General features: G+C 42.3%; 1 protein-coding gene across 1 annotated transcript in view; it reads right to left on the bottom strand.

The window, feature by feature from the left end:
- Positions 1–24169, bottom strand: part of SCN8A (sodium voltage-gated channel alpha subunit 8) — a 116355-nt gene that overhangs the window by 47725 nt on the left and 44461 nt on the right. The window contains exons 7-13 of the mRNA XM_044994834.1: positions 13579–13800; positions 10513–10576; positions 8980–9121; positions 7984–8190; positions 6878–7165; positions 5220–5579; positions 893–1028 (exon numbers count right to left, since the gene is read on the bottom strand). Coding sequence (XP_044850769.1) covers positions 893–1028; positions 5220–5579; positions 6878–7165; positions 7984–8190; positions 8980–9121; positions 10513–10576; positions 13579–13800 — 1419 coding nt within the window. The remainder of the gene's footprint in view (positions 1–892; positions 1029–5219; positions 5580–6877; positions 7166–7983; positions 8191–8979; positions 9122–10512; positions 10577–13578; positions 13801–24169) is intronic.

The raw sequence follows: 24169 nt of genomic DNA, 5'->3' as shown, positions 1-24169 counted from the left end.
TTTGGTGGATTTCTCCAACTCCAGTTCGTCTTTTGGTTGCTAAGAATATGGTTGCCTTGGTTTTCTGAAAGTTTAAAACAAAAAAAGGACCACAGCACTGGAGCTGTAGGAGTTTGTGCAGGAGGGAAGCCACACAGAAACCTTGCTCTATTTTCAAAGTATATATAATTTCATATATATTATTACAGGATCCTCTAAGAATCAGAGAACACCCCCCCACACACACACACATATCTATATGTTGCATTGTTCTAAAGGGGAATGAATACAGCTGTGCAAAATGCTCAGAGCTTTCTAGCTCACAGTTTGGGGTTTGTTACAAAGCCACAACTTGGGGCCCAGTTCACAAGACTGAGCCATGGCTCAACAGAACCTGGAGGAATCTGTGGTTCTGAGTAGAAGCCAGGCAGAATTCCAGTTCCACACATCTCCCACCCAAAACACTGAAGTTTCAGTTGAGGGGAGGTTTGAAACTTATATGAATCCAAACAAGGGGGGGGGGGGGCGGAAGAACCACAACCCCCAAATTGTCACACTGATGCAGAAACAAACACATTGCTGCATGAGTCAAACTGGATGCAGAAACAACAGGGATCAAACCCGCCATCCTTCAATCTCCTTCTAGTTACCAGCAAGAGGTCTTTTAGTTCAGGGGTCCCCAACCCCCGGTCCGCGGCCCGGTACCGGTCCGCGGCCTCTTAGAAACCGGGCCGCGAACCGACCCAGTGGAGCTTCCGCAGGCACGCCTGCGGAGGGTCCGGCAAACGAAACCGGTCCCTGGACCTAAAAAGGTTGGGGACCCCTGTTTTAGTTTCTCCAAGGCAGCCACAAGGGGGCACTAGGCACACACAAACACATAGATACACACTAAATTACATGGCATTGTGCACACCTTCTACAAGGGTATTAGTTACAACAGTCATTATACTGTTGGTTCGATCCTTTCTTCCATACGATGCATTCAGTTGATCCATTGAGACCAAGAGAGACCCGGTAGGTTTCTTTTTAATTTCCACCTCGGTAGTACCCTGCAAAATTCACATGTCTAATTAGAACAGACTTGGGATCCGTCTGAAACGTTGCATACTGTCATGTTAGATAGCTAGCACATGCACCCAAGGGAGAAAATAAGACAGGGTTTTTTTTTCCAATACTGATGTCATTCCTTATTCAAGAGCCTGATGCTTTTATCTTACGTAACACTATGGATGCTGCTTCCTCAGGCTGCAGCAATAGTTTGCACTGCTTAAAAAAAATGTGGTTACTGGAAGCTTAGTATTTCCTATATATTCTTAATGTAGCGTATTTTAATATTGAAGACCAACCAAAAGGAGAGTTTTAAAAAATTGGCAATTTCTGCATAGTCCTTTGCTCTGCAAGAAGCCCAATTTAAATCAATGGGAGGAAGGGTTGGCTTGTTGCTAATGTACTAACTGGGACACAGGAGATCTTGGGTCATCTCTCACCTCTGCCACAGACTCCCTGTCTGACTTAGCTAGTCACTTAAAAATAGTCCTTCCTTTCTACCACCTTTGTCTGCCCCATCTATTTAGACCGTAAACTCTTTGGGACAGAAACTATCTCATTATGTATTTGTGCAGCACCTGACACACTGGGTCCCTGATCTTGATTAATCTAGTCTCCTGCTCCAATCACTCAACTATATACTTTCCACACACCACCCCTTAGAGCTAGAATTGAGACCAGGCGTCCTAGCTCCTTAGTTATATAGAAATTTCGAATGCAGACAATCCTCAAAGAGACAGAGTCAGAGTCAGAGAGAAATGTGGCGGTTTACCTGGGGGCATTGTGACATTAGTTTTTCCTGTATTCATACTGTCCATCTGTTTGCTCTGGCTATTTATTTCACTCCCTTAGTTTCCATAAACAGTGGCTAGACCAGAAATTAAGACTTTTCTTCTGCATGAGCACAAGGATTTGCAGCCTTAAAAAAAAACTATAGACTCTAAGTATTAAAGAGCATTTGCACAGATTTTTCTTTGAATTTCACTGAGGTACAAAGCAGCATAAACTCCACATTTCTGCTAGTGCAAGAGAGAGCTCTGATGTTATTTTGTATATTGTTACATCTACCGAAAACCAAATAAAGAGAAGTCATTTTTTTACTTGAGCAACAAAAAAAAAGGGGGAGGGGGGAAGCATCAGTCATAAAGGGACTGGCCCGTGCTCAAATGCATTTGCAGTCATATGGCTGCATCTTGTGAACACAAGCACAACAAGTGCTCACAAGTCAGGCGACTGTGCAACAATACAGCCTCATTTGGTCCCCAAATGTGGGATTATTTCAGTACCTGTATCTGAAAATTGGGGTCATGACAAGTGGTCAGCCCTCGGCAGCGCATTGAGAACAGGAGAGACCGTCTCACATTCCAGCCCACTGAGAACAATGTGAGCTGCTGGTAATTAAGGATAGGCTACAGTGCGAGGGCCCAGTGCTCTCAACTCCTATTCAAGTCAACAGCCAAAATCTGGATTTTGTTATACAAGACAGATGTAATCATTACTAGGGCTTGGCTACACTTACAGATTTGCAGCGCTGCAGCAGGGTGTGAAAACACACCCTCTACAGTGCTGCAAATTGCGGCGCTGCAAAGCGCCAGTTTAGTCAAAGCCCCAGCGCTGCTCCGTAAAGGACTAATCTTACCCAATGGGAGCAAATCTAGGCCCAGAAATCTTTGTGTGCTACCAAGGGTTTATTGCTTTGCCCTCAATATAGGACTCCGCCATAAGTTGCTTGTGAAAAAAACACGTGTGCCTTAAACATCCGTCTGTCTCCCTTTCTTAAGGAAATGAGATACTTACTCTATGAGTGACTAAAGTATCCTGCATAACCCATGTGATTCCTCAGTGGTCATGATGGTTAATTGGTATTTGCATTGTTTAACTACAGGTATAGCCAGTTATCAAAAAGAACTGCCAAGTAACCAGTGTATCTAGTATCACATAATACAGAAGTCTCTCTTCAGGTGTCTTTCATGCATTCATCATGCTAATTATAGTTTCTAATATTTCCATGCTGTGTTAGAAAAAGAACAAAATATTCAAACTACACATTATATTAACATGCTAACTGGGGAAGAAGGTAAGAACTAAAGTTTAACATAACTAAGGAAGGTCAATAAAGTCAAGGATGAATCAAGGATTAGAGGGTATTAATTTAGGTTGCAAAAAAAATTTTAAAAACTGCTTGGAATTTACAAACACACTAGCTGAATTTTCCCCAAAAGCAATTTTTTTAGACAGCTCACAAATGATCTTGTTACCCTTTATATTTATCGAAGGCCAAACAATTCCTTCTAACTAGCACATAATAGTACAGGCTCTCTCCTGCTTTCTAGACTAATTTGTTTTGTTGACATATTTTTAAATGAATTTTTTGACTGAAGTTCATTCAACCCTTTTGTTTTAAAAGGTCACCGTCAAGAGAAAAAAATCAGATATTAAAAAAAAATACAAAGAAAAATTATTTTCCTCCATTGTGTTAAAAATTTCCCTTGTGGAAAAGTCCTGTAGAATTTGAGGGAGATTAAATCAATATGATTCAATAGATATCACCCTAAACAACTTATAGAATGTAAACACCCTGATTTGCAGCAGCGGCTCCAGGCACCAGCACTTCAAGGGCGTGCCTGGGGCGGCAAGCCGCGGGGGGCGCCCTGCTGGTCCCTGCGAGGGTGGCAGTCAGGCAGCCTTCGGTGGTTTGCCTGCAGGAGGTCTGCTGGTCCCGTGGATTCGGCGGCAAGTACGCCGAAGCCGCGTGACCGGCGGACCTCCCACAGGCAAGCTGCCGAATCCACGGGACCGGGGACCTCCTACAAGCAAGCCGCCAAAGGCCGCCTGCCTGCCGTGCTTGGGGCAGCAAAAAAGCTAGAGCCATCCCTGCTGATTTGGCAACCTAAGCCAAACTGATGTATAGCATGACTGAACAGATCCATATGCATAAATCAGATTGCAGGATTGGGGCCTGCTAATTATATTATGCTCTAGGGTTCCAGAGGCTGGTTTTTAAAATTCGATCACCAGATTTTCTTTGTTAAATGCTATAGGATTTCACACAGAAAGATGAGATGATTAATTTTTAAAATCAATTTAAAAATTTTTTAATTTCCATTGTAAATTAAGTTTACTTTCCAACCATCTAAACTGATGGTTTCATTTTCTGCATTTCATTCAACTTGGGCAGTGAAACTAGACTGGTCAGAGTCTCTGTTCTATTTATAGTCAGTTTCACCTCCTGTTTCTCATGCACTAGTGCCATGCTGGGAAAGTTTAAATCTAAAATGAAACTGTTTTCATTGAAATTATTTTCTTAATTCCATTAAAACATTTTTCTTACTAGGTTCTGTAATATATATTACAAAAAAGAACAAAACCTATATTTTGGACCTAAATTACTTGACAGTGTTCCCTTTTAAGCCTCATATTTCACCTGGATCCCCCTTCTCATAGGTCCCCCTTCCCCAAAGCTGTCACTCATGGTGCCTGATTTGGTTCTTTGTTTGAAATTGCTCTCTCACTCTCTAAGACAATCCTGCAAGATGATCCAGGCAGGGGGGTGGCTCCCAAAAGCTGCTCCACTTACCCACTGAAGTTCATGGACCTCCTTTGGAGTGTACGGACATAAGAGTTTGTTCCGCCTAGAACTGATTGCAGGATCGTGGCCTTCGAACATAAAATTCTCTGCCCTTTTTACATTTGTTTTTAAAATTTATTCCTCCATAAAGGAGTTTTCTTTTAAATTTGGTGGGATTTTAAAATTTTCTCCGCCTTTTATTTCCCTTTAAATTCCCAAATAACATTCCTTAGCTGTGGAGAAACTTTCCAGCAAATGTTGGTCTGTTTCCCCTCCCACGCCTCTTAAAAAAAATTGTTCCGAAGAATTGCCATGACAAATGGCAGGTTTATTATATTCTTAATGAAAATCTCAATTCCAAGCCTTTTTTCCACCCCCCCAGGAAGCCAGCAGGTGGATGTGGGTCAGTAGGTTACTTCAAAAAGAAAGGAAGGGAGTAACTGAAGCATGGCAGTACAGACTATATAGTCTGTGGTTAGACAAACCAATTTTCATTCCATCAGGGTGTCCATTTGGCTTGGAGGGCGGCATACAGGAAAGCAGAAAAGGGCAGACCGCCATGCCTAGACTATCTACTCATTGACTTCCTTACACTGTCATCAGTAGCTGCCTTATCTATTTTCACCTCAGGCAGAAGGCGTCCCATGGGCCTATTGGATGCTGGGCCACCAATAAGGGACACCACGCCATTACAATCCACTGTGCTGTTCCTTTTCACGTTCCGGCGGATGCTGGGAAAGATCCGTGAGGACCGGCTGCCCTGGCTGTAGCCACTGTAGCCGCTGTAGCTGCTTCTCCGTTCCCGGCCACGGAAGGGGATGAAAAGGGAATCTCTCCTGCCTTCGCTCTCCTCCACCGTGCTGTGCTCATCATCAGCAAATTCGTTCTCTGAACCTGGATCACGGAAGCGCCCTCTGAAGCTGAAGATGCTGCTCTTGCTGTTGTGCCGGGAGAGGAAAGGGGAGCCTGGGATGCTGAGAAGGGACTGGGAGGGAGAAGAGAAAGAACAGCGATGGTGTGAATGGTAGAGAGAAAAACAAAGCGATATCACAGCTTGGTATCATCCGCAAACTTTATACGTGGACTCTCTATGCCAGTATCTAAATCATTGATGAAGATATTGAACAGAACCGGACCCAGAACCGATCCCTGAGGGACCCCACTCGTTATGCCCTTCCAGCCTGACTGTGAACCACTGATAACTACTCTCTGGGAATGATTTTCCAACCAGTTATGCACCCACCTTATAGTAGCTCCATTTAGATTCCCTAGTTTGTTTATGAGAAGGTCATGCAAGACAGTATCAAAAGCCTTACTAAAGTCAAGATATACCACATCTATCACTTCTCCCCTATCCACAAGGCTTGTTACCCTATCAAAGAAAGCTATCAGGGTTGGTTTGACACAATTTGTTCTTGACAAATCCATGCTGTCTGTTACTTATGACCTCATTATCTTCTAGGTGTTTGCAAATTGATGGTTTACTTATGTGCTCCATTGTCTTTCCGGGTACAAAAGTTAAGCTGACTGGTCTGTAATTCCTAGGTTGTCCTTATTTCCCTTTTTATAGATGGGCACTAGATTTGCCCTTTTCCAGTCTCCCATCTTCCATGACTTTTCAAAGATAATCGCTAATGATGGGGTCTTGACCCTGATCCAGGCCAACAGGTGCTGTTGTAATACAGATACAAATTCACAGCTAGATCCTTGGCAGCAGGCTCAGCAGAGAGGCCAAGGAATGAACAGGCCATGGAGACTCCTGCACTCCCCTAAAGGGGAGTGCTGAAACCAAGGCTGAACCATATAGGGGTGGCAGGGTGGGAGCGAGCATCCCCAGCTGATGCCTTTGTGCTGGACTCTAGGGGAAGACTTCACTCCTTTTGGCCCTCAGTCCAGCACATTTAATATACAAAGAAAAATTTAGGAAAAGTGATAGAACTCAAGCACGTCAGGTAAATTTTTCAAAAGCACCTAAGTGACCTAGGAGCCTTAGTTCCATTTTCAAAAGTGACCTGGCACTTATCCGCAAACATCTAATTGAAAGTCACCTGTGTATCTGTCCTGACTTTGGAGTTACTCCTGATTTCCACTGGGCTTACAGGGACACTCAGGACTTGCTGTGTAATCAGGTACTACAGGATTGGGCCCTAAGTTTCCTCCTGATCCAGCATCAATTAAAAGGACTGGAAAGATTCCCTTGGATTGCAAAGGGCACCGGCTGAGGCCCCAGGACAGAAAAGTATGACAGAAAATGTGACTCTTAATAATGGAAAGGAATGTTACCTGGTTCATGATGGAAAATTTCCTTCCCAGCCTGTTGTCTGGCAGCCTAAAAGCCTTTCTCCTCATTCCATCCTCCGATTCAGACTTGAACACCTTCTCGTTGTCACCTTTCTCCTCTCCTTCCAACAGCTCCTTTTGCTTCCGTTTCTTCCTCCTGTTCCGCCGCTCCTTGTCACTCTTAGAACTGAGTTTGGAAATCTCAGAAGAGCTCTGAGACACCCTCCCCCTGCCATCATCCTCCACAGCATCTTCTGAGACTGTCCCTGCTGAAGTGACCATGGCAGCAGCCTGAGGGGAAGGGACAAAATTAATTTGTTCCTTATTTAGTGGGCAGGGAAAGGGAGTGGGTAAGACAGAAAAATGACAGACATCCCTCACAGGCAGAGACAGTGGGGTGGAATGGTTACAGCATGGGGGCTGAGCCAGGAATCATCATCTCTCTTTCCTGCTCTGGGAAGTTGTGTGTTCTAATGCTTAGTGCACAGGATCAGGACACCTGACTCCTAAATTCTGCTTCCTCCTCAAAATGGGGATTTTGTGCAAATGGTTAGAGCACAGGACTGGGATCCAGAACTTGTGGGTTCTGCTGCAGACTCCTCTTGGTTCAAGTAACTTCACCTCTTTGTCCCTCAGTTTAGTCCTCTCTCTGATGGGTAAAAATAATACTTATCTGTCTTGCATGGGTATAGCAAGGCTTAGCTAGAACCGAGAGCTGATCTGACATTCTCTGGTGAAAGATGCTTTAACCAGTGTAATGCAAATAACAGAATGAATCTGTGGCTTTCTAAGAACTTCACAGTTACCACTGTGCTATACACCTGGACTGTCACAGAGGTAGCAGAGACAGAACCCAGGTCTTCTTGCTACAAAAAGCAGGTCCCTGCCAGTTTAGCTAAAGGAGAAACTCCATAAAAAAATGTTAGCAATATGTTGGGCATAGGAACACAGGATGAGCAACTCTAATTCCATCCAACAGAGCGCAGTGAGGCCCAGACACACCACTCTGTTCGTTACGGTATTTTCATAATTATATGACTCTGGTTTGTAATTAATGGTCCAGAAAAAAATTATAACAACCTAAAAAAAGTATTAATCAAAACTGTAACCTGCGCGTCTTCCTGCTGCCTTTTCAGCTGTTCCAACATGGCCTTGAATTCTGCTTCCTTTTGCTCCGCTTCCTCCAGTGTGGCCTGGTTCTGCTCTTCATAAGCCATGGCTACCACAGCCAAGATCAGATTGACCAGATAGAATGACCCCACAAAGATAACCAGGACAAAGAATATCATGTAAGTTTTTCCTGCTGCTCGCAATGTCTGAAAAAGAGACAGCAATTTCCCTATCACTTTGATTCAGAAGAGACTGTCTACAATACAGATCTGAGCAGCCAATCACAGTTCTCCTGATGGAGGATTCTAAAGAAAAATACATCGGTACCACACATATAAAGTGTTATCTAATTTCTTGGCAGGATCCATTCCAAAGAATTAGGATACACAGCACACCCAACAAACTCTGGGCCCCAAGCAGTGAAATGACTTCTCCTTCCTTTAAGAACAAGCCTGATGCTATGTCAGGCAGGAATAAAGGTTGTAAATCTGACCAAAGCATGGACGTTTTAAGGGATTCAGAAATACAGTATGAAACTCAATGCCAAGCACAGAGATTCTTTTGAAACAATGCTGGTTCAGCATGATGCCAACCTGATAGAGAAGTCTGAATTGTTCTTAGACAACATGGATACACTTTGCCCTTCAAAGCACCTGGATGCCCTGTGTTATGCTACAAGAGTATCAGCAAAGCTGAGGTGCGCAGCATATGCACAACATACAGTATGACAATTTTGCAGCATTCACCACAGAATCTTAGAAGATTTAGCAAAACAGAAAAGTCTCCAGGCTGAAAACAGTCAAGAATGCTATATGCACTCTCCCTGGTGCCATTCTTCCCCTCCTTCAAAACACAATTCCTCCAAAGTCACACAGGCATACACTTGTGGGTGGCTCCCTCAGACCCTTAAAAAACTCCCCATCCTCCCACAAATGTGTATGAAATTAGAGGCAATAAAACATTGGAAGCAAAAGAGAAGCAATGCATCTACTTACTAACTGATACAAGTTTTCCCAAAAATCCTGAGTCATAAGGCGAAATAAGGCTAGGAAAGCCCAGCTGAAAGTGTCAAAGCTTGTGTAGCCATAGTTTGGATTCCTTCCTGCTTTCATGCATGTGTAACCCTCTGGACATTTGCTGCAGAAAAGATGAAAGCAGTTTCAGGGTATCAATACTGTAAGAGCCATAAGGACAGATTAACAGGAGGCTTGTTGCCAAAGGCTGTGATGACTTTCACAGCAGCAAAGTGCAACATTTTATCTGGGCTTTATTTTCATGTGGACAAAGTGGTTGGCAAAAACCAGGGCAGTTGACAACCCTGGAGACAGAAGCCCTTATCCACAGAATGCAGCAGTACGAGGTTATTCATATTGCCTGACCAAACCTGAGCTGGACGGGCTAGCTACAGGGGTAAGAGCCTACAGTACTACAATCTTCATACCCACTGGTGGCCTGAACAAAAGCCCCCTTGAGCCAATGGGCATTTTTTCATATTCTTCAGTGGGCTTTGGATCAGCCCTCAATCCTTCACCGTGCTGCAGGCCAGCCAGTGCCAACTGTGGTGATGGTAGGTGATGTGACATGGACCTACCATTGGTATCTAGATTGAGAACCACCAACTTATTGACCAGCGAACAGCCATCAGAAAGTGAGAACAGTTACTACTGACCAAGACTGGATTGGAACCAGCAACCTAGAAGTGAAAAGCTCTAGATCTCATTCCCAGCCATCCTGAGCCTTTCAGGCTCCTGAATAATCTAAGTGACTTGAGGTTGAAATTCAGGGACCCCATAAATTCATTTTCTTGTTCTCTTGCTTTTATGCTAATCAAGTTTTCTACTGTGACCCAAATTAACCAGCAACTGTAAGTTTTTGACTAAACAGAATTCATGTACAAATGCTATTGGAAATACTATTATCTGTATTTACATACATGCATGCATTACATAGATTTTAAATCAGTTACACTTCAGGTAATTAAATGTGAATACTAAAGTTTTCAAAGAGCTATGGGCAGCTGGGCACCCAGGACTGGATTTGAAGTATCCAAAGGCCAGATTTTTAGAAGTAGTTAGGTGCCCAAAGCCCTAAATGATTTAGGAGGACAATTCTCATTGAGAAACAACAAGAACAGTGCTTCTAATTTCCCAACTCTCCTTTGAAAATCCCATCCTAGTACGGCTACGATCCATTTGCTAGTGAGCTGGGAGAATGTAGCCTGCAACATTTCATACACATCAGTTGCTTAATTTTAAGTGATGCAAAATGAACCACAAATAATGAGTGTCTTTTTAAAACAGATGTTATATTTTTATTTACATATGACCCCGCAGTCCAGCAAGTCTACACAAATACCCTGTGTCAGGCATGATACATGCAGAGTACAGAGACCGATACTAATGGGGTGCATTCAATGAAAGGAGATCAGGCTACATAGAACCACCTCTAAGCCTTTGCCACCACTAAGCTCTATGAAAGCCATTGGAGATGAAAGACATTCTTTACTTTTAATGAAGTCCAACACTTACCCTGCATCTGAGCTGTTACCACAGAGCAAAGGATCAAGGGCCCCAGGGATTGTGTAAAAGTTTGCTGAAAAAAAAAAAGTTAAAAAACATATGTATGCACACAGCACACTTAATGGACTCAGCATATTACAAAACTATAGAAGTCTTAACAGAGCAGTCATCTAGATTCTTCCTGGAAGTTAATACAGCTGTTTGAGTGCAAATACAAATGAATCGCTGGCACACTGGAGCAAGTTAATTCAAGAGAGTCAGTAGGCAAGGAAGGAGCTGCAAAGAGCTGGATCTTGATTCCCCACTACCTTGTACTTTGTGTTGTCACTTACACCTGTGTAAACCCTACTAGCATGGTAGCATGTTCACCTGCTTTGCACAAGTACAAAAGGAGTTACTAGTCACTTCAATTGGAAATATGGCGAATAAGAACCAAGTGAAACCAAATAAGGAGCTCGAGAGTCAAGTCAATGCTTTCATCTGCAGAGCTGACAGCATTCACAGACATTTCCTAGCTGTTCCCTTTCACAATCTTTACAGCTTATTTTATTCTGGGACAAGGTTTTGCTCTTGTTAATGTTTGGGGAATAGACTGTTCTTTGAACTAGCACCTGTATCTACATGGCATTTGGGCACAACCACGATTATTTAGGATTCATTATCCCCATCAGGGCCGGCTTTAGGAAGTGCGGGGCCCAATTCAAATATTTCCATTTTATAAAAGTCAACCAGTCAGGATGAAGAACAGATATCAGGTAATAAAGGTAGCCGGTTGCACACCATGAATAGAGAATAATCAAATGCCTCATAGGCTGCAATTAATTTGCATGAACTGTTAGAATTATTGCAAATAAGTAAGTAGGAAAGGAAAGGAAAACAGGCCTAGTTTTCCAACTAAACTATTAGTTACAAATGGTTCAACATGCTCTGTAGGTATCTTTGCACATATCCTTTCCAAATGCATGGACTTTTTCTAAATCAATGCTGACTGACACACAAAGATAAGACTTTGGAGACAGAAGGCCAGGATGCAAGAATGGCAGTTGGAAGAGGATGCTGGACATAGATACAATGGGAAAGTGGGGGTCAGGTCAAGGCTTAATATAAAGAACGCATGTACATCTCAGTGGAGGTTTGAGAGAAGCTTATTGTGCCCCACGCCATGATGCTGGGAGCCTCCCTGCTATAGAAACAGGATTTAAGAATCAAATACATGAGCCACTTTCTCAATCCCTAAAGCCCTCTCTCCAGAGTTGTATGCAATCTTGGCTGACCACTCATGATCGACACTTGATAAGACACAGCAAGAGAGAAGGAATCCCTGAGGCAAGGAAGTAGCTTTTACAAACTCTACATTTAAAACTAAACAGACTGGGCTGTAAAAAGCTTTGTTTGTGAGCTTGGAGGCACAGAACTCACTCTGGGTTGGACAAACAGGTTGCAAACCTGGGCTTAGTATCAAGTGAGCCCTGAACCATGGGCCACAGTGTAGGGTTTGTCCTTGAAATCAGGTGATGATGTGATAATTGGGGCTTAGTAGGCCTACTCCACTTGTAAGCCTAACTGTGGGAAAGGAGATAAAAGTTTATCAGGTGTGACAATCTATAACGATAAATATTGATGGGAAAAAGTGCAAAAGGTAGAGACAGACTGAATTAGTCTAAACAAAAAGGCCAGCTGATATAATTCAAGGACTGTGTTAAGATCATGCCCATAAACTAGAAAAGTGAGGGACTGGAAATCAATGAACCAAAGGTGGATTGTCAGAAATTAGACCTAATCTATAGACAAAATAATGAGAGGATGGGTTATTCTTCTCATCATTCCCTTTTTGGGTCCTCAAAAGACAAGACTTTTGCAGGGCAAGGAGGCAAAAGTGAACACAATTGCTGACTAAAAGAAGTGAGCTTCACCATCATGGCTGCCACCTGCAACATTTCCTGGAACCCCCAGCTTCACTGGGACACCATTGGGTCTTTGACATCCTGATCCTCAAAGATGTACTGAAATTTAATGATGTGTTTGCCATGGTACTAAGCAGACTGAGGTCTCTGTATACCAGTAGTCCCCAACCTTTTCGTCTGGCAGGCGCCAGACAAAGGACCGCGGCGGCAGTCGAGCATCCGCCGAAATGCCACCGAATTTCTGCGGCATTTCGGCGGTGACGCCTCTTGATGACATCGCTTGTCGGCGGCAAGTGGCGTCATCGAGAGGCATCGCCGTCGAAATGCTGCAGAAATTCGGCAGCATTTTGGTGGATGCTTGACCGCCGGCAAGGACGCAGGCGCATTTAGATGCCCCGGCGGTGCCATGGCGCCCGTGGGCACCGTGTTGGGGACCCCTGCTGTATACCAATAAAACTACTTAACACTGGACCATGGCAGGGCCATGTTAACACCTTTAAATCTTTGGAACTATTTATTCCATTGAAATTAATACAACAGTGAAATTTGGTGATTTCAACTAATTTTTTCTTTGGAGTTTTTGGTTCCACTTTTTCTGGAAAAGAACCAACACTATGGAACGCTAACACAACCATCCTCTGATGTAGTTAAAACATGGTTGGTGCTCACAGCACACTCCAGGGTCAAGGACAACACACTCTCCAGTGCCATCTACACTCTAGGCAGAATTGTGTTTTAGCTACTTTGAGGAGGTGGAAAAGACCACCATTCTGGGGATTTTGAATCTCAAAGCAAAAGTCACATTGATCTAAACAAAAAAAAATTAGATTGAGCACAAATCTACAGAGCTTTGCACAGGCCTCTCCAGATCTGCAACCTTATAATAAGGACAGGTTTATACTGGCCAGTCCAGTGGACAATGGTTATTTTAGGAACAGCACTCACCATGTTGAAATGAACAAAGCCATGATTTTCCAAAGTGAATCTGGATACCCAATTTGAGACACTTTAAAGAGACCCAATTTCCAAAAAGTGCTGAGAAACCAGGGCCTTTAAGGTGCCTGAAGCTGGGCACCCAAAATCTCAAGTCATTTTGAAAATCTTGGCCAACAACATTTAGTCATGTAAAAAGGAAACAGACTTTAGAGAGCATTACTGTAGAAATACCTACAGACATTGTTGGTGTATTCTTGCCAGTCAAACCCCCTGGTGCCATTCTCTAGGAAGCTCTCATTGAGGTTAATTGGCCATATTACACACTTGTTCCTCAAATTGCCCATAAACAGCTGCAGGCCGATTAAAGCAAAGACACTGAGGCAAAACACTGTCAAAATCATTACGTCTGACAGTTTCTTCACAGACTGAATTAGGGCACCCACAATGGTCTTCAAGCCTGCAGAGAGAAAATAGGGCTAGAAATCACTTTCATATAATCATCACACAGACAATACATTGCACATTACATCTATAACACAGAGGCAAAAGGTCATTGCTTAAGGACAGCCAGGTCCATGGGAAATTGAAGCTGCACTGGAGCAGTGAATCTATTCAGGATTTGCCCGACCGTACGTTGATTACAGCAAAGTATAATGGGCAGGAGGAGGGAAGCTGAGCCCAATGCATCCTGGGTGTAACTCCACTGACTTCAGTGAAGGACCAGGAATAAATGTGTCCCAGTGACTTAAGACAAATTAAAATATTAAAAGGTCACAATTCAAAATCTGTTTTCTAGCGACAGTGCATATTTAAGAGCCTCTGAGATGAACATTAGGACTTGTCTGCACACAGACGTTACATAAAGTTAAATTGGTGCAAAATCTAATTTAGTTAAACTGATGCAAACCCCTATGTGGACAGTCTTATCTGGGTTTAAACCAGGTTCATATGGTGCAAGCTACACAGATGTATACTCTTTCAATCTGGCATAAGAGGATTCCACTAAAAAGTGTTAGGATTTTCTCCAGTATAAACTGTCTCTTTAGCACTCTATAAACTTCGGCCCAAAGCTGCACAGACAGTTAAGAACATAGGAAAGGTCATACTGAGTCAGACCAAAGGTCCATCTAGCTAGCCCAGTATACTGTCTTCCAACAGTGGCTAATGCCAGGTGCCCCAGTGATCCATCCAGTCACCCATTCCCAACTTCTGGCAAACAGAGGCTAGAGATACCATCCCTGTCCATCCTGGCTAATAGCCATTGATGGACATATACTCAATGAACTTATCTAGTTCTTTTTTAAACCCTGTATAGTCTTGGCCTTCACAACATCCTCTGGCAAGGAGTTCCACAGGTTGATTATGCGTTGTATGAAAAAATACTTCCTTTTGTTTGTTTTAAACCTGCTGCCTATTAATTTCATTTGGTGACCCCTACTTTTTGGGTTATGAGAGAGTAAATGCCACTTCCTTATTTACTTTCTCCACACCAGTCGTGATTTTATAGACCTCTATCATATTTCTCCCCTTAGTTAATCTCTTTTCAAAGCTGACAAGTCCCAGTCTTATTTATCTCTCCTCATATGGCTGCTGTTCTATACCCCTAATAGTTTTTGTTGCCCTTTTCTGAACCTTTTCCAATACATCTTTTTTGAGATGGGCAACAACATCTGTACGCAGTATTCAAGATGTGGGCTTACCATGGATTTATATAGAGGCAACATGATATTTTCGGTCTTATTATCTATCCCTTTCTTAATGATTCTCAACATTCTGTTTGCTTTTTTGACTGCCGCTGCACATTGAGTGGATGTTGTCAGAGAACTAGCCACAATGACTCCACAATCTCTTTCCTGAGTGGTAACAGCTAATTTAGATCCCATCATTTTATATGTATAGTTGGGATTATTTTTTCCAGTGTGCATTACTTTGCATTTCTCAGCACTGACTGAATTTCATCTGCCATTTTGTTGCCCAGTCACCCAATTTTGAGAGATCCTTTTGTAGCTCTTTGCAGTCTGCGTTAGACTTAACTATCTTGAGTAGTTTTGTATCATCTGCAAATTTTCCCACCTCACCGTTTAACTCCTTTTTCTAGAGCAGTTATTAATATGTTGAATAGGACTGGTCCCAGTACTGACCCCTGGGGGACACCAATATTTACCTCTCTCCATTTGGAAAACTGACCATTTATTCCTACCCTTTGTTTCCTATTAACCAGTTACCAATCCATGAGAGGACCTCTCCTCTTACCCCATGACAGCTTACTTTGCTTAAGAGCCTTTGGTGAGGCTTTCTGAAAATCTAAGTACACTATATCCACTGGATCCCCCCTGTCCACATGCTTGTGAACCCTCTCAAAGAATTCTAGTAGATTGGTGAGACATGATTTCCCTTTACAAAAAACATGTTGAATTTTACTCAACAAATTACATTCATCTATGTGTCTGACAATTTTGTTCTTTACTATAGTTTGCCCAGTACTGAAATCAGGCTTATCAGCCGGTAATTGCCGGGATCACCTCTGGAGCCCTTTTTAAAAATTGGCATCACATTAGCTATCCTCCAGTCATTTAGTACAGAAACTGATTTAAATGATAGGTTATATAGACTACAGTTAGTAGTTCTGCAATTTCACGTTTGAGAGCCTTCAGAACACTTGAGTGAATACCGTCTGGTCCTGGTGACTTATTACTGTTTAGTTTATCAATTTATTCCAAAACCTCCTCCAATGACACCTCAATCTGAGACAGTTCTTCAGATTTGTCACCTAAACAGAATGGCTCAAGTGTGGGAATCTCCCTCACATCCTCAGCCATGAAGACCGATGCAAAGAATTAATTTAATTTCTCTGCAATGGCCTTATCGTCCATGAACAGTCCTTTAGCATTTCGATCATCCAGTGGCCCCACTGGTTTTTTAGCAGGCTTCCTGCTTCTGACGTACTGAAATTTTTTTTTGCTATTACTTTTTAAGTCTTTGGCTAGTTGTTCTTCAAATTCAGTTGATGTATGTGGTTTAATATTAAAGACAGTACATGTCTTAGGCAAGAAATAAAAGTTCTAAAAAGGGATCTTCCAAGCTCAGTCTGATCTGCACAGGTACCATCCTTCAACTCAATGGACAATTTGCATGAGCAAGAAATGCAAGATAACACCTTCAAGTCAGACCTGTATGAAAGGTGTGCAGAACACAGTCAGAAGTCAACAGGAATTTGGAGTGCAGAAGAAAAACAAGGGTAGACTCTTAAAAACAAACAACTCTAACGTCCAGCGGGATTGTCCTGCATTTATAACATGAAGGGAATAAAAGCAGACAAGAGCCTTGCTGCACATGGATTTCAGATAGAATTTCTAAGGGTGGTCATAAGTGACTCTGAAAATAATCCTGGGATGTTCCCTCCCATGGCAACTCCCAACTCAACCCTGCTCCATTTACAAAGGCCAAAACAGTTTTCCCCAAAAAACTGCCAGGCCCTACAAACTCAAGCAGTGCTTCAGTAAATTAAAATAAAAAGCCACTTTCATCCTGCTTACTTACCGACTAAGAAAGAGAAGTAACATTTTCACCATGACAAAACCAGTTAGATGAGCTCAAGGCAAAATCCTTGGAGCTCTAAGCCCCATGTCCACGAGACACAGCAGAGATCATCAAATGTTTCTGCCAGATCTCACTTTCAGCTAGAAATTCTTGCTTAGCCCTCCACCTACTTATTCCCATTGTAAACTGTACTGATAACTTTTAAAAGCATCCATGAATGCTAAGTTACTCCCTTTGTCTGGTCTGCCTCACTTCTTCTACATAGGCCAATCAGACCCTTTCACACCTTGCAAAATTCTACTCACACAGCAACTAATTTTTGGTCTTTGACAAGCAAATAAAATATTGTTAGTTTCTCATCACCATCTGGTAATAGTTGGTCAAGCAGGGTGTGTGTGCAGGCTGGTAAGTTTTCCCATAAGAATTTAGCAAAGATGCCCCTACACCCTTTCCAGAGGAGATGTGTCACAAAATATTTGCCATACCAGATCATGCCACAGGTGGATTTAGTCTGGTGTCCCATCACTAGCAGTGGCCTTGACTGCACAGTATTCCATAGGAAAGTTATCTAGGCCCCTAGTGCTACTGCACACTCCTGAACCATCTCATAACTTCATCCTCCAAAATATTTTCCAAGATCAGAAATGTAGTTTACCTTTCTTCATGCTCTGCCCGGAGAATTGGCTTGTATGCAACTTCTGAAAAGAAATCCCTACCTAACCTTTTAGAGATCTGGTAAGAGAGACTCCTACAAGACTGGCATCCTTCCTTTTAACATATTTACTAAAGTGTTTTTTCTATTAGCCACAAAGATAAAACTTACCCCTTTAATTCATACTCAAAAAGAGGCATTTAATGAGTCATTAAATGCTGTGCTTTATGAATCTCTTACTCCCTTAATCTACTGCTAGCTGTGAGCACTTTTGATACACTTTATTATTCCCAGACCATGCATGGATTTCCATCCCTTGCCTCCCAAACCTCACCACATCCATCAGTGATTCCATACAATTGTAATTGATATTAACTTCCCCCTCATCGCTGCTTTAGCTACCTCCCAAGAGGGCTTTAGGTTTAAAAACTCCAGAAATGTTAGCCTTGTTAAGCCCAAGCATTCATCCCAGGCCTGAGATGCTTCCTCAGACCACCACCAGCCTTCTATAACAACCTCTTGGGCAAGCAGCCGTTTAAGGTTGTCTACAGGCACTAGTTCTGAAGTAGAGAGAGAATGTGCAACAGTCCCAGCAGTAGATATTTCAGCTAGGACTGGATCAGACCCAAAGCTCTGGCTCAGATCACCACACCAGCCTTCAGTTGTCAGCGATCAGACCCTCCTAGGTTACCAGCAACTTCAGCCAAAGCCCATGGAAGTCAATTAAAAGATTCCGATTGATTCTAATGGACTTTGCATCAGGGCCCAGATCAGAAGTCTTTGCACCCAGTCACTGTTCTCTGCCTAAAGATTATATGCAATTATTTATATATTTTCATGCATTCTTTGTTTTCACAGAATTAGCTGGTTGCTTCCGATCCATCTTTATTGAATGATCGATGTGCTGCAGAATGCTCAGATCTAGAATACATGGCTAAATTGGTCTTTGATGTGATGGTTCTAGAGACCACATTGTAAGTCTGGAGTAATTCATTTCCACAATGAGATCAGAAGGAGCTGAAGTTCGTTTGCATCTTCAACCAAGTGGTCAGCATTGTAAAAGGCAGGAGTGACCAAGCAAGGGGTTAAGGTCACAATCTCCCCTAAATGCCTGGTTTCAAATCCCACTCCTAGTATTATGACTGTGTTGACTGGGGTGAAGTTCTTATGGCCTGTGTTATGCATGAAGTCAGACTACATTATCATAATGGCCCCTTCATGGCCTTAAAATCTGAATAAATGGAACTAATTTTTAGAGCAATACAATGCAGACTTCTGGACCTGCCCCAAAATTCAGCAATCAGCAAAAACTTGTGAAGCAAGATTAGATGTGGAGATTTTTATTTTTAAATTTCTGGGCAAAATGAAGCCAGCTCGTAATGCAACCTCATTGGAGCTCACAGTAATTGGATGGGAGACTTCTATAGAAAATCAGATTGCTATGGGAAGTATTGATGATTCGGTGGGAGTTCTTCCCAACTGCATCACTACTTAACTGATGACTGGGGCTGGTGCTACTGAAGGTGCTGCTTTTTGGATGAAGTATAATATTGAGGCCTCTCACTACTTTTGGTTGCTAAAGATCGCATGGCATTTTTATCCTCCAATGGCTGCTTAACAACCCTCTTCAGTGAAATAGGATTGGTGAGTTTCGTTGGTGAGCATCACAACTGGTATCCTTGCTGGATGTCTCAGCAGGGAGCTGAAAGATTAAATGAGCTGTGAAGAATCGGTCCTCCAGGACAGGGATTATGCACATTGGTCCAAAACCTCATGGGGAAACCAGCACTGATCATGCTGCTTCTGTTCTGTGGACACAGTGCTTCGGTTGCCAGGGCCAACTTGTTCCAGTCACCAGCTGGAAGTTCACACGAAAAATGTAAGCATTAAAACCTCTCGATCCAGAAATGCTTGTTCATCACCTCTAGCAGGAAAAAGCCTCAAACTGCAGCTTGCTCCTCTGAGCTCCTGCTCCCTCTAGGCAACGAGGATGTTTCCACCTCAACTTATAATCAACTTGCCTCAAATGTTTTTATACCATTAAACATTAAAGTTGGCTGGAGCTGAGTCATGAGATCCTCTCCTTTCTGCAGGACTTTTTTAGACCACATATATTTGCATGGCCCTTCTGCAGATCTCAGTGTTAAATAATGCAACAAAGCTGAAAGATTTATGAAGCCATGCACGTTTGTGTCCACCTACAGGGAAAGCAAAATGCAGTTGCTTCTGTGCATGGTACATGCCAGAGCAGAAAAATGCTCTAGAGGGGCAATTTTCCAGTGACAAAAATGTTTCTTTGGCAATCTATAGTTTATATCCATTTGTCTTCCTTTAGAATGTGCTGTGAGGACAATCTGCTCAATGGCCAGATTCTAGGAGACAGTTTACTGTATCTCAAAATGATGGACCAGTTACTGTGTGTGTTACTAGTAGTGGCATCTAGAGGCCCCAGCTGAGATTTTGGAGCCCCATTAGGGTAGATGCTGGGTCTAGGCAAAGTAAGAGGCAACCCCTGCCTTGGAGAGTTGATCTAAATGGACAAGACAAATGAAGACTGAAGATGCTCATCTGGGAAATGAGATTAAACAACTTGCCTAGGTTACACAAGGAGTCTGTGGCAACGTGGGGAACTGAATGTAGATCTCCTGAATCGCAGCCCAGTGCCTTAACTGCAAATTTGCCCTTCCTGATTGACTGGCTGGCATCAGTGACAACTCTCAGCACCGTCCATCACCCCGCATCTGTAACTTGCAACTACACTTGGAGCTACATTCCAGATGCAACTATGTTTTTGTAACTAGTTCATCACACTCATTTGACACACTTGCAACAAGCCCGGCTGAGCTGTGTCCACACAGCAGAGCCCTTTCCACCATTTTGTGCATCTCCACCATTCATTCCACCTGCTGTAACCATGGTTGATGTCACAGCATACTGGAAAAATATGAGCAGTTATCCCATAGTGTCTCAGCAGGCAAAGCCCATAAAACAGCACGGGTAGTACCACAGGGCAATCAATTCTGGGGTGTCTTGCACAACATAGAGGTAGGAGCCAGAATGGCCAACCTGGTTACCCAGACAAGTTTATGGCATCCTGTTTATATTGCAGAAAAACATGCAGGATGAGAATCAGATGTTAAGGAGACTGGAAGGGGTACTCTCACCACACCCTTAGCATAGATCATATCATTTGTCAAAAAACTTTACCTTTCATCAAAAACAAACAAAAAAACCTGAGATTTTGGCCATAAAAATTTGTTAGCTGAAAACTGGAAAAGCTTTGTTTTTTCAGAAACCTCCTCAAAAAAAGTTGGATTTTTTTTTAAATCATCAACATTTTTCATAGAGGGGACACCAAAAAAACCCACCAAAACACTTTCCTGACCAGTTGCACTGGCTACAAACTTAGAAGTTTTGTACTGGGATGTTTTTATCTTGATTCAGAACTGAAACGGAATTTTTGTAGGTTTCTGAGAGCTGGATTGATTTCCCAACCCTTCTCCATCTTGGAATTAAAAAAACAACATGAAGTTTACAAGAGAAAATCATGTAAATTATGCATTTTCATGAATTATCAGATCCATTGACACTTAACATCCTCTCAAATCCTTTTTACTATTTCAGTTATATAAGTGCCAGCATGTGACATGACAATGGAGTCTTAACCATGTTTGCAAAGCTCACTTTCTTTGATGTCTTTCTAAAAAGTGAGTTCACAAATAGGGAAACTGGGGAGGAAAACAAATGGTAAAAACATTGACCAAAACACATTTGAACCATCCATAATTTATCACACAAACAAAAATGTGAAGCAAGTTGAATTACATAACCAGGAACCAAGAATAAACTGGGATATTACATCATGCAATATAACTGCAAGGCTCAGCAGAGCAGATTTAGTTTCTGATTTTCAAGCTCTGTGACATTCAAGAGGGCTTCTCCTTAGATTGATCCTTGCAATTATCAGATAAATTTTAAAGTTTAACTCTACTTTGCACCTTGCCACGGTTCATGCCATGCCTTAGACCGTGAATGGACCATGCAACTAAAGAACAGTCTGAATCAGTGGTAATTCATCTGTAGGGAAATGCTAAAATGAAGGCATTTCATTAGCAAGCCTGTGTTATTTAGTACACACCAGTTATCTATCTAAATTAAGCACTTTAAGTAACTAAACAAAAATCTAGGCTTGAATATAAATATCAGACCAAAAATGCAAAAGAGAGGAGCCAGTGCTCTTTTGGAAACCTGTGCTGGATTCTAATTTATTCTAAGGCCTCTTCACTCTGTTCCATTAGTATAAAAGCATCTTACCCACTCTAAGCACCCCTTACATTGCCAGGCTGATGTAGAATGGCCTTAAGGTAGCAGGCCCATGAAACTGTAAACTAAAACAAATAAGGGAAGTTCCAGGTAGGAATACTTTTTTTTTTTTTGTTAAACTCAGAGCTTTTAATCAATGCCAAAGTTCTTGTCAATTTCCAAGTAGCTTTATTGCTACTCATTTTTCCAAACACAACTGGAAATTTTTACACCCTGTTCCCTTCAGCCCTCTAAGCTCATTTGCTAATCTTCAGTGCCTCTAGGGTCCCATTCTCTATTGTCCTGACAGCATGCAGTCATTACACCTGCTGTGCACTGGTGTAAAAAACTGTATGAGATGCCATGGAGAATTAGGCTCTTAAAAACATTAATAATTGTTTCACTGAAAGATTTGGTCACCTGGGGGCTTGGAATATAATTCCGATTCCTCACTGTTGCTTTGCTTTACCAATTCATAGTTAAAAGGAATGGCCCTCTTCAGATACCAATGGGTTGCAATTGTCTTGGGAACTAAGTTTTCAAGGTGAGGTGGGCTTAGTTTCCATTTGCGATGGACTCAACATGTGTTTCTTCACACAATTTGTCTAGCTAGATAATGTGACCCTTGTTCTATAGAACAGTATGCAGAGCAAGTTCTATGCTTAATTCACCAACTATTAAAAGTTGCCTGTGAGACGTTCAGCTGTCTGTCTTCCCAGTCTAAAGCAGAACCACTGATGAGACACACTATCGATACCAGGGATATTTTCGAACTGGTTAGAATAGTACTGTAGATCTGGTTTTAGGTGATCTGACCCATTTTTACTGAGCTGCTTTCAAGACTGCTCCATTTCATTAAAAAAAGGACTTGCCTTCCTTAAGTCAGCTCTGCAGATTAGCTTTTAAATTTCCCCGGTATAGATAGGCCCCAGGAGACAACTTGCAGCACCACTACTTTACTCTTTCAGAATGTAAGAGATTCAGCTTCCACTGTCACTTGCCCCTCCGTCTGTGCGCCACATGTACCTGCCTATCAGTGAAAGGTGGCAGATTGACAGCCCTGCGAAAGAGTCCTTTGTCTAGTCACAGGACAATATATGCACACCATGCAAGACATCTAGCCTGCATGTCTGTAGAAATCACCTCTAGATGTGAAGAATTAAGCTCACTCCCCTAGGACTATTTGGTGTTTGGCCTCTTTGCTGAGGTTTCCAATGCCTGGGGCCACTTGGCACCTGCTGTGTCGTTTGCATGTATGATGCGCACTCTTCCCCAGCAGAAACTGCACTAAGACCAACGTACTCATTTAGCATAGATCACCAAACCATCTTATGATTAAGGTGACCGGATGTCCCATTTTTAAAGGGAGAGTCCCCTTTTTCGGGACTTTTTCTTATATAGGCACCTATTATGCCCCACCTCCTGTCCCGTTTTTTCACAGTTGCTATCTGGTAACCCTACTTATGATAGTCATATTTGGGAACTACTGCTAGCATAGACTTGGGTGACCAGACAGCAAGTGTGAAAAATCGAGACAGAGGGTGAGGGGTAATAGGAGCATATATAAGGAAAAGTCCCAAGTATCAGCACTGTTCCTATAAAATCGGGACATCTGGTCACCCTACATAAACTAGAACTGAGCTGGTGAAGTAGAGGTGAATGTCTCTATATCCTGTGACTGATTCACTAAGCCATGCAAATTCTCCACCCTACATGAAATTTTATCCAGCAGAATGTCTCCAGTCCCGCATACTTTTCATTTATATCTCATCTAAATGCCCACTGCTCATCTGAAGAGGCCAATTCTAATTATTTACAAAAGGTTTATTTAACATCTGTCATAATAATAAAATGGTTTTCTTTTTAGGTCATTGTGATATTAGAATTCCCATCCCACTGCATGCACTGAAGAAACAAGAGAAAACATTTAGATTTTAACATATTCAAATATATTACCCTGAGAAAAGTACACTTCTACCCTATTTGTATAGTAAGCCATCAAGTAAAACACTAGCTCTCTGCCCCACAACTAGTGCTTCCAAGCTTACCCTAATGACAACCAACCAGTAGGTTAATTACCTAAATTCACAATTCTTGCTAGTGATGGGACCAGACGGCAGGGATTATGTTTTGCAAAGCCTCTAACGGGCCCAAGCACTGCACAATCAGGGGAGATCCTGATCTAGGTTCTAATTTAAGTCAGTGACCAAAGCTCCGCCCATTTCCACACGCTAACTAGGCAGTTGATTACCCCATTTCACTCTGCTATACTGATGAATGTGAAGCACATCCTAAAGCAGTTTCAGCATACTTTTTCTTTAACCAAGGCAGT

This window comes from Mauremys mutica, chromosome 20 (assembly GCF_020497125.1).
Source record: "Mauremys mutica isolate MM-2020 ecotype Southern chromosome 20, ASM2049712v1, whole genome shotgun sequence".
NCBI lineage: Eukaryota > Metazoa > Chordata > Testudines > Geoemydidae > Mauremys > Mauremys mutica.
The sequence above is the reverse complement of the archived record's forward strand: the minus strand, read 5'-3'. Positions and strand labels throughout refer to the sequence as shown.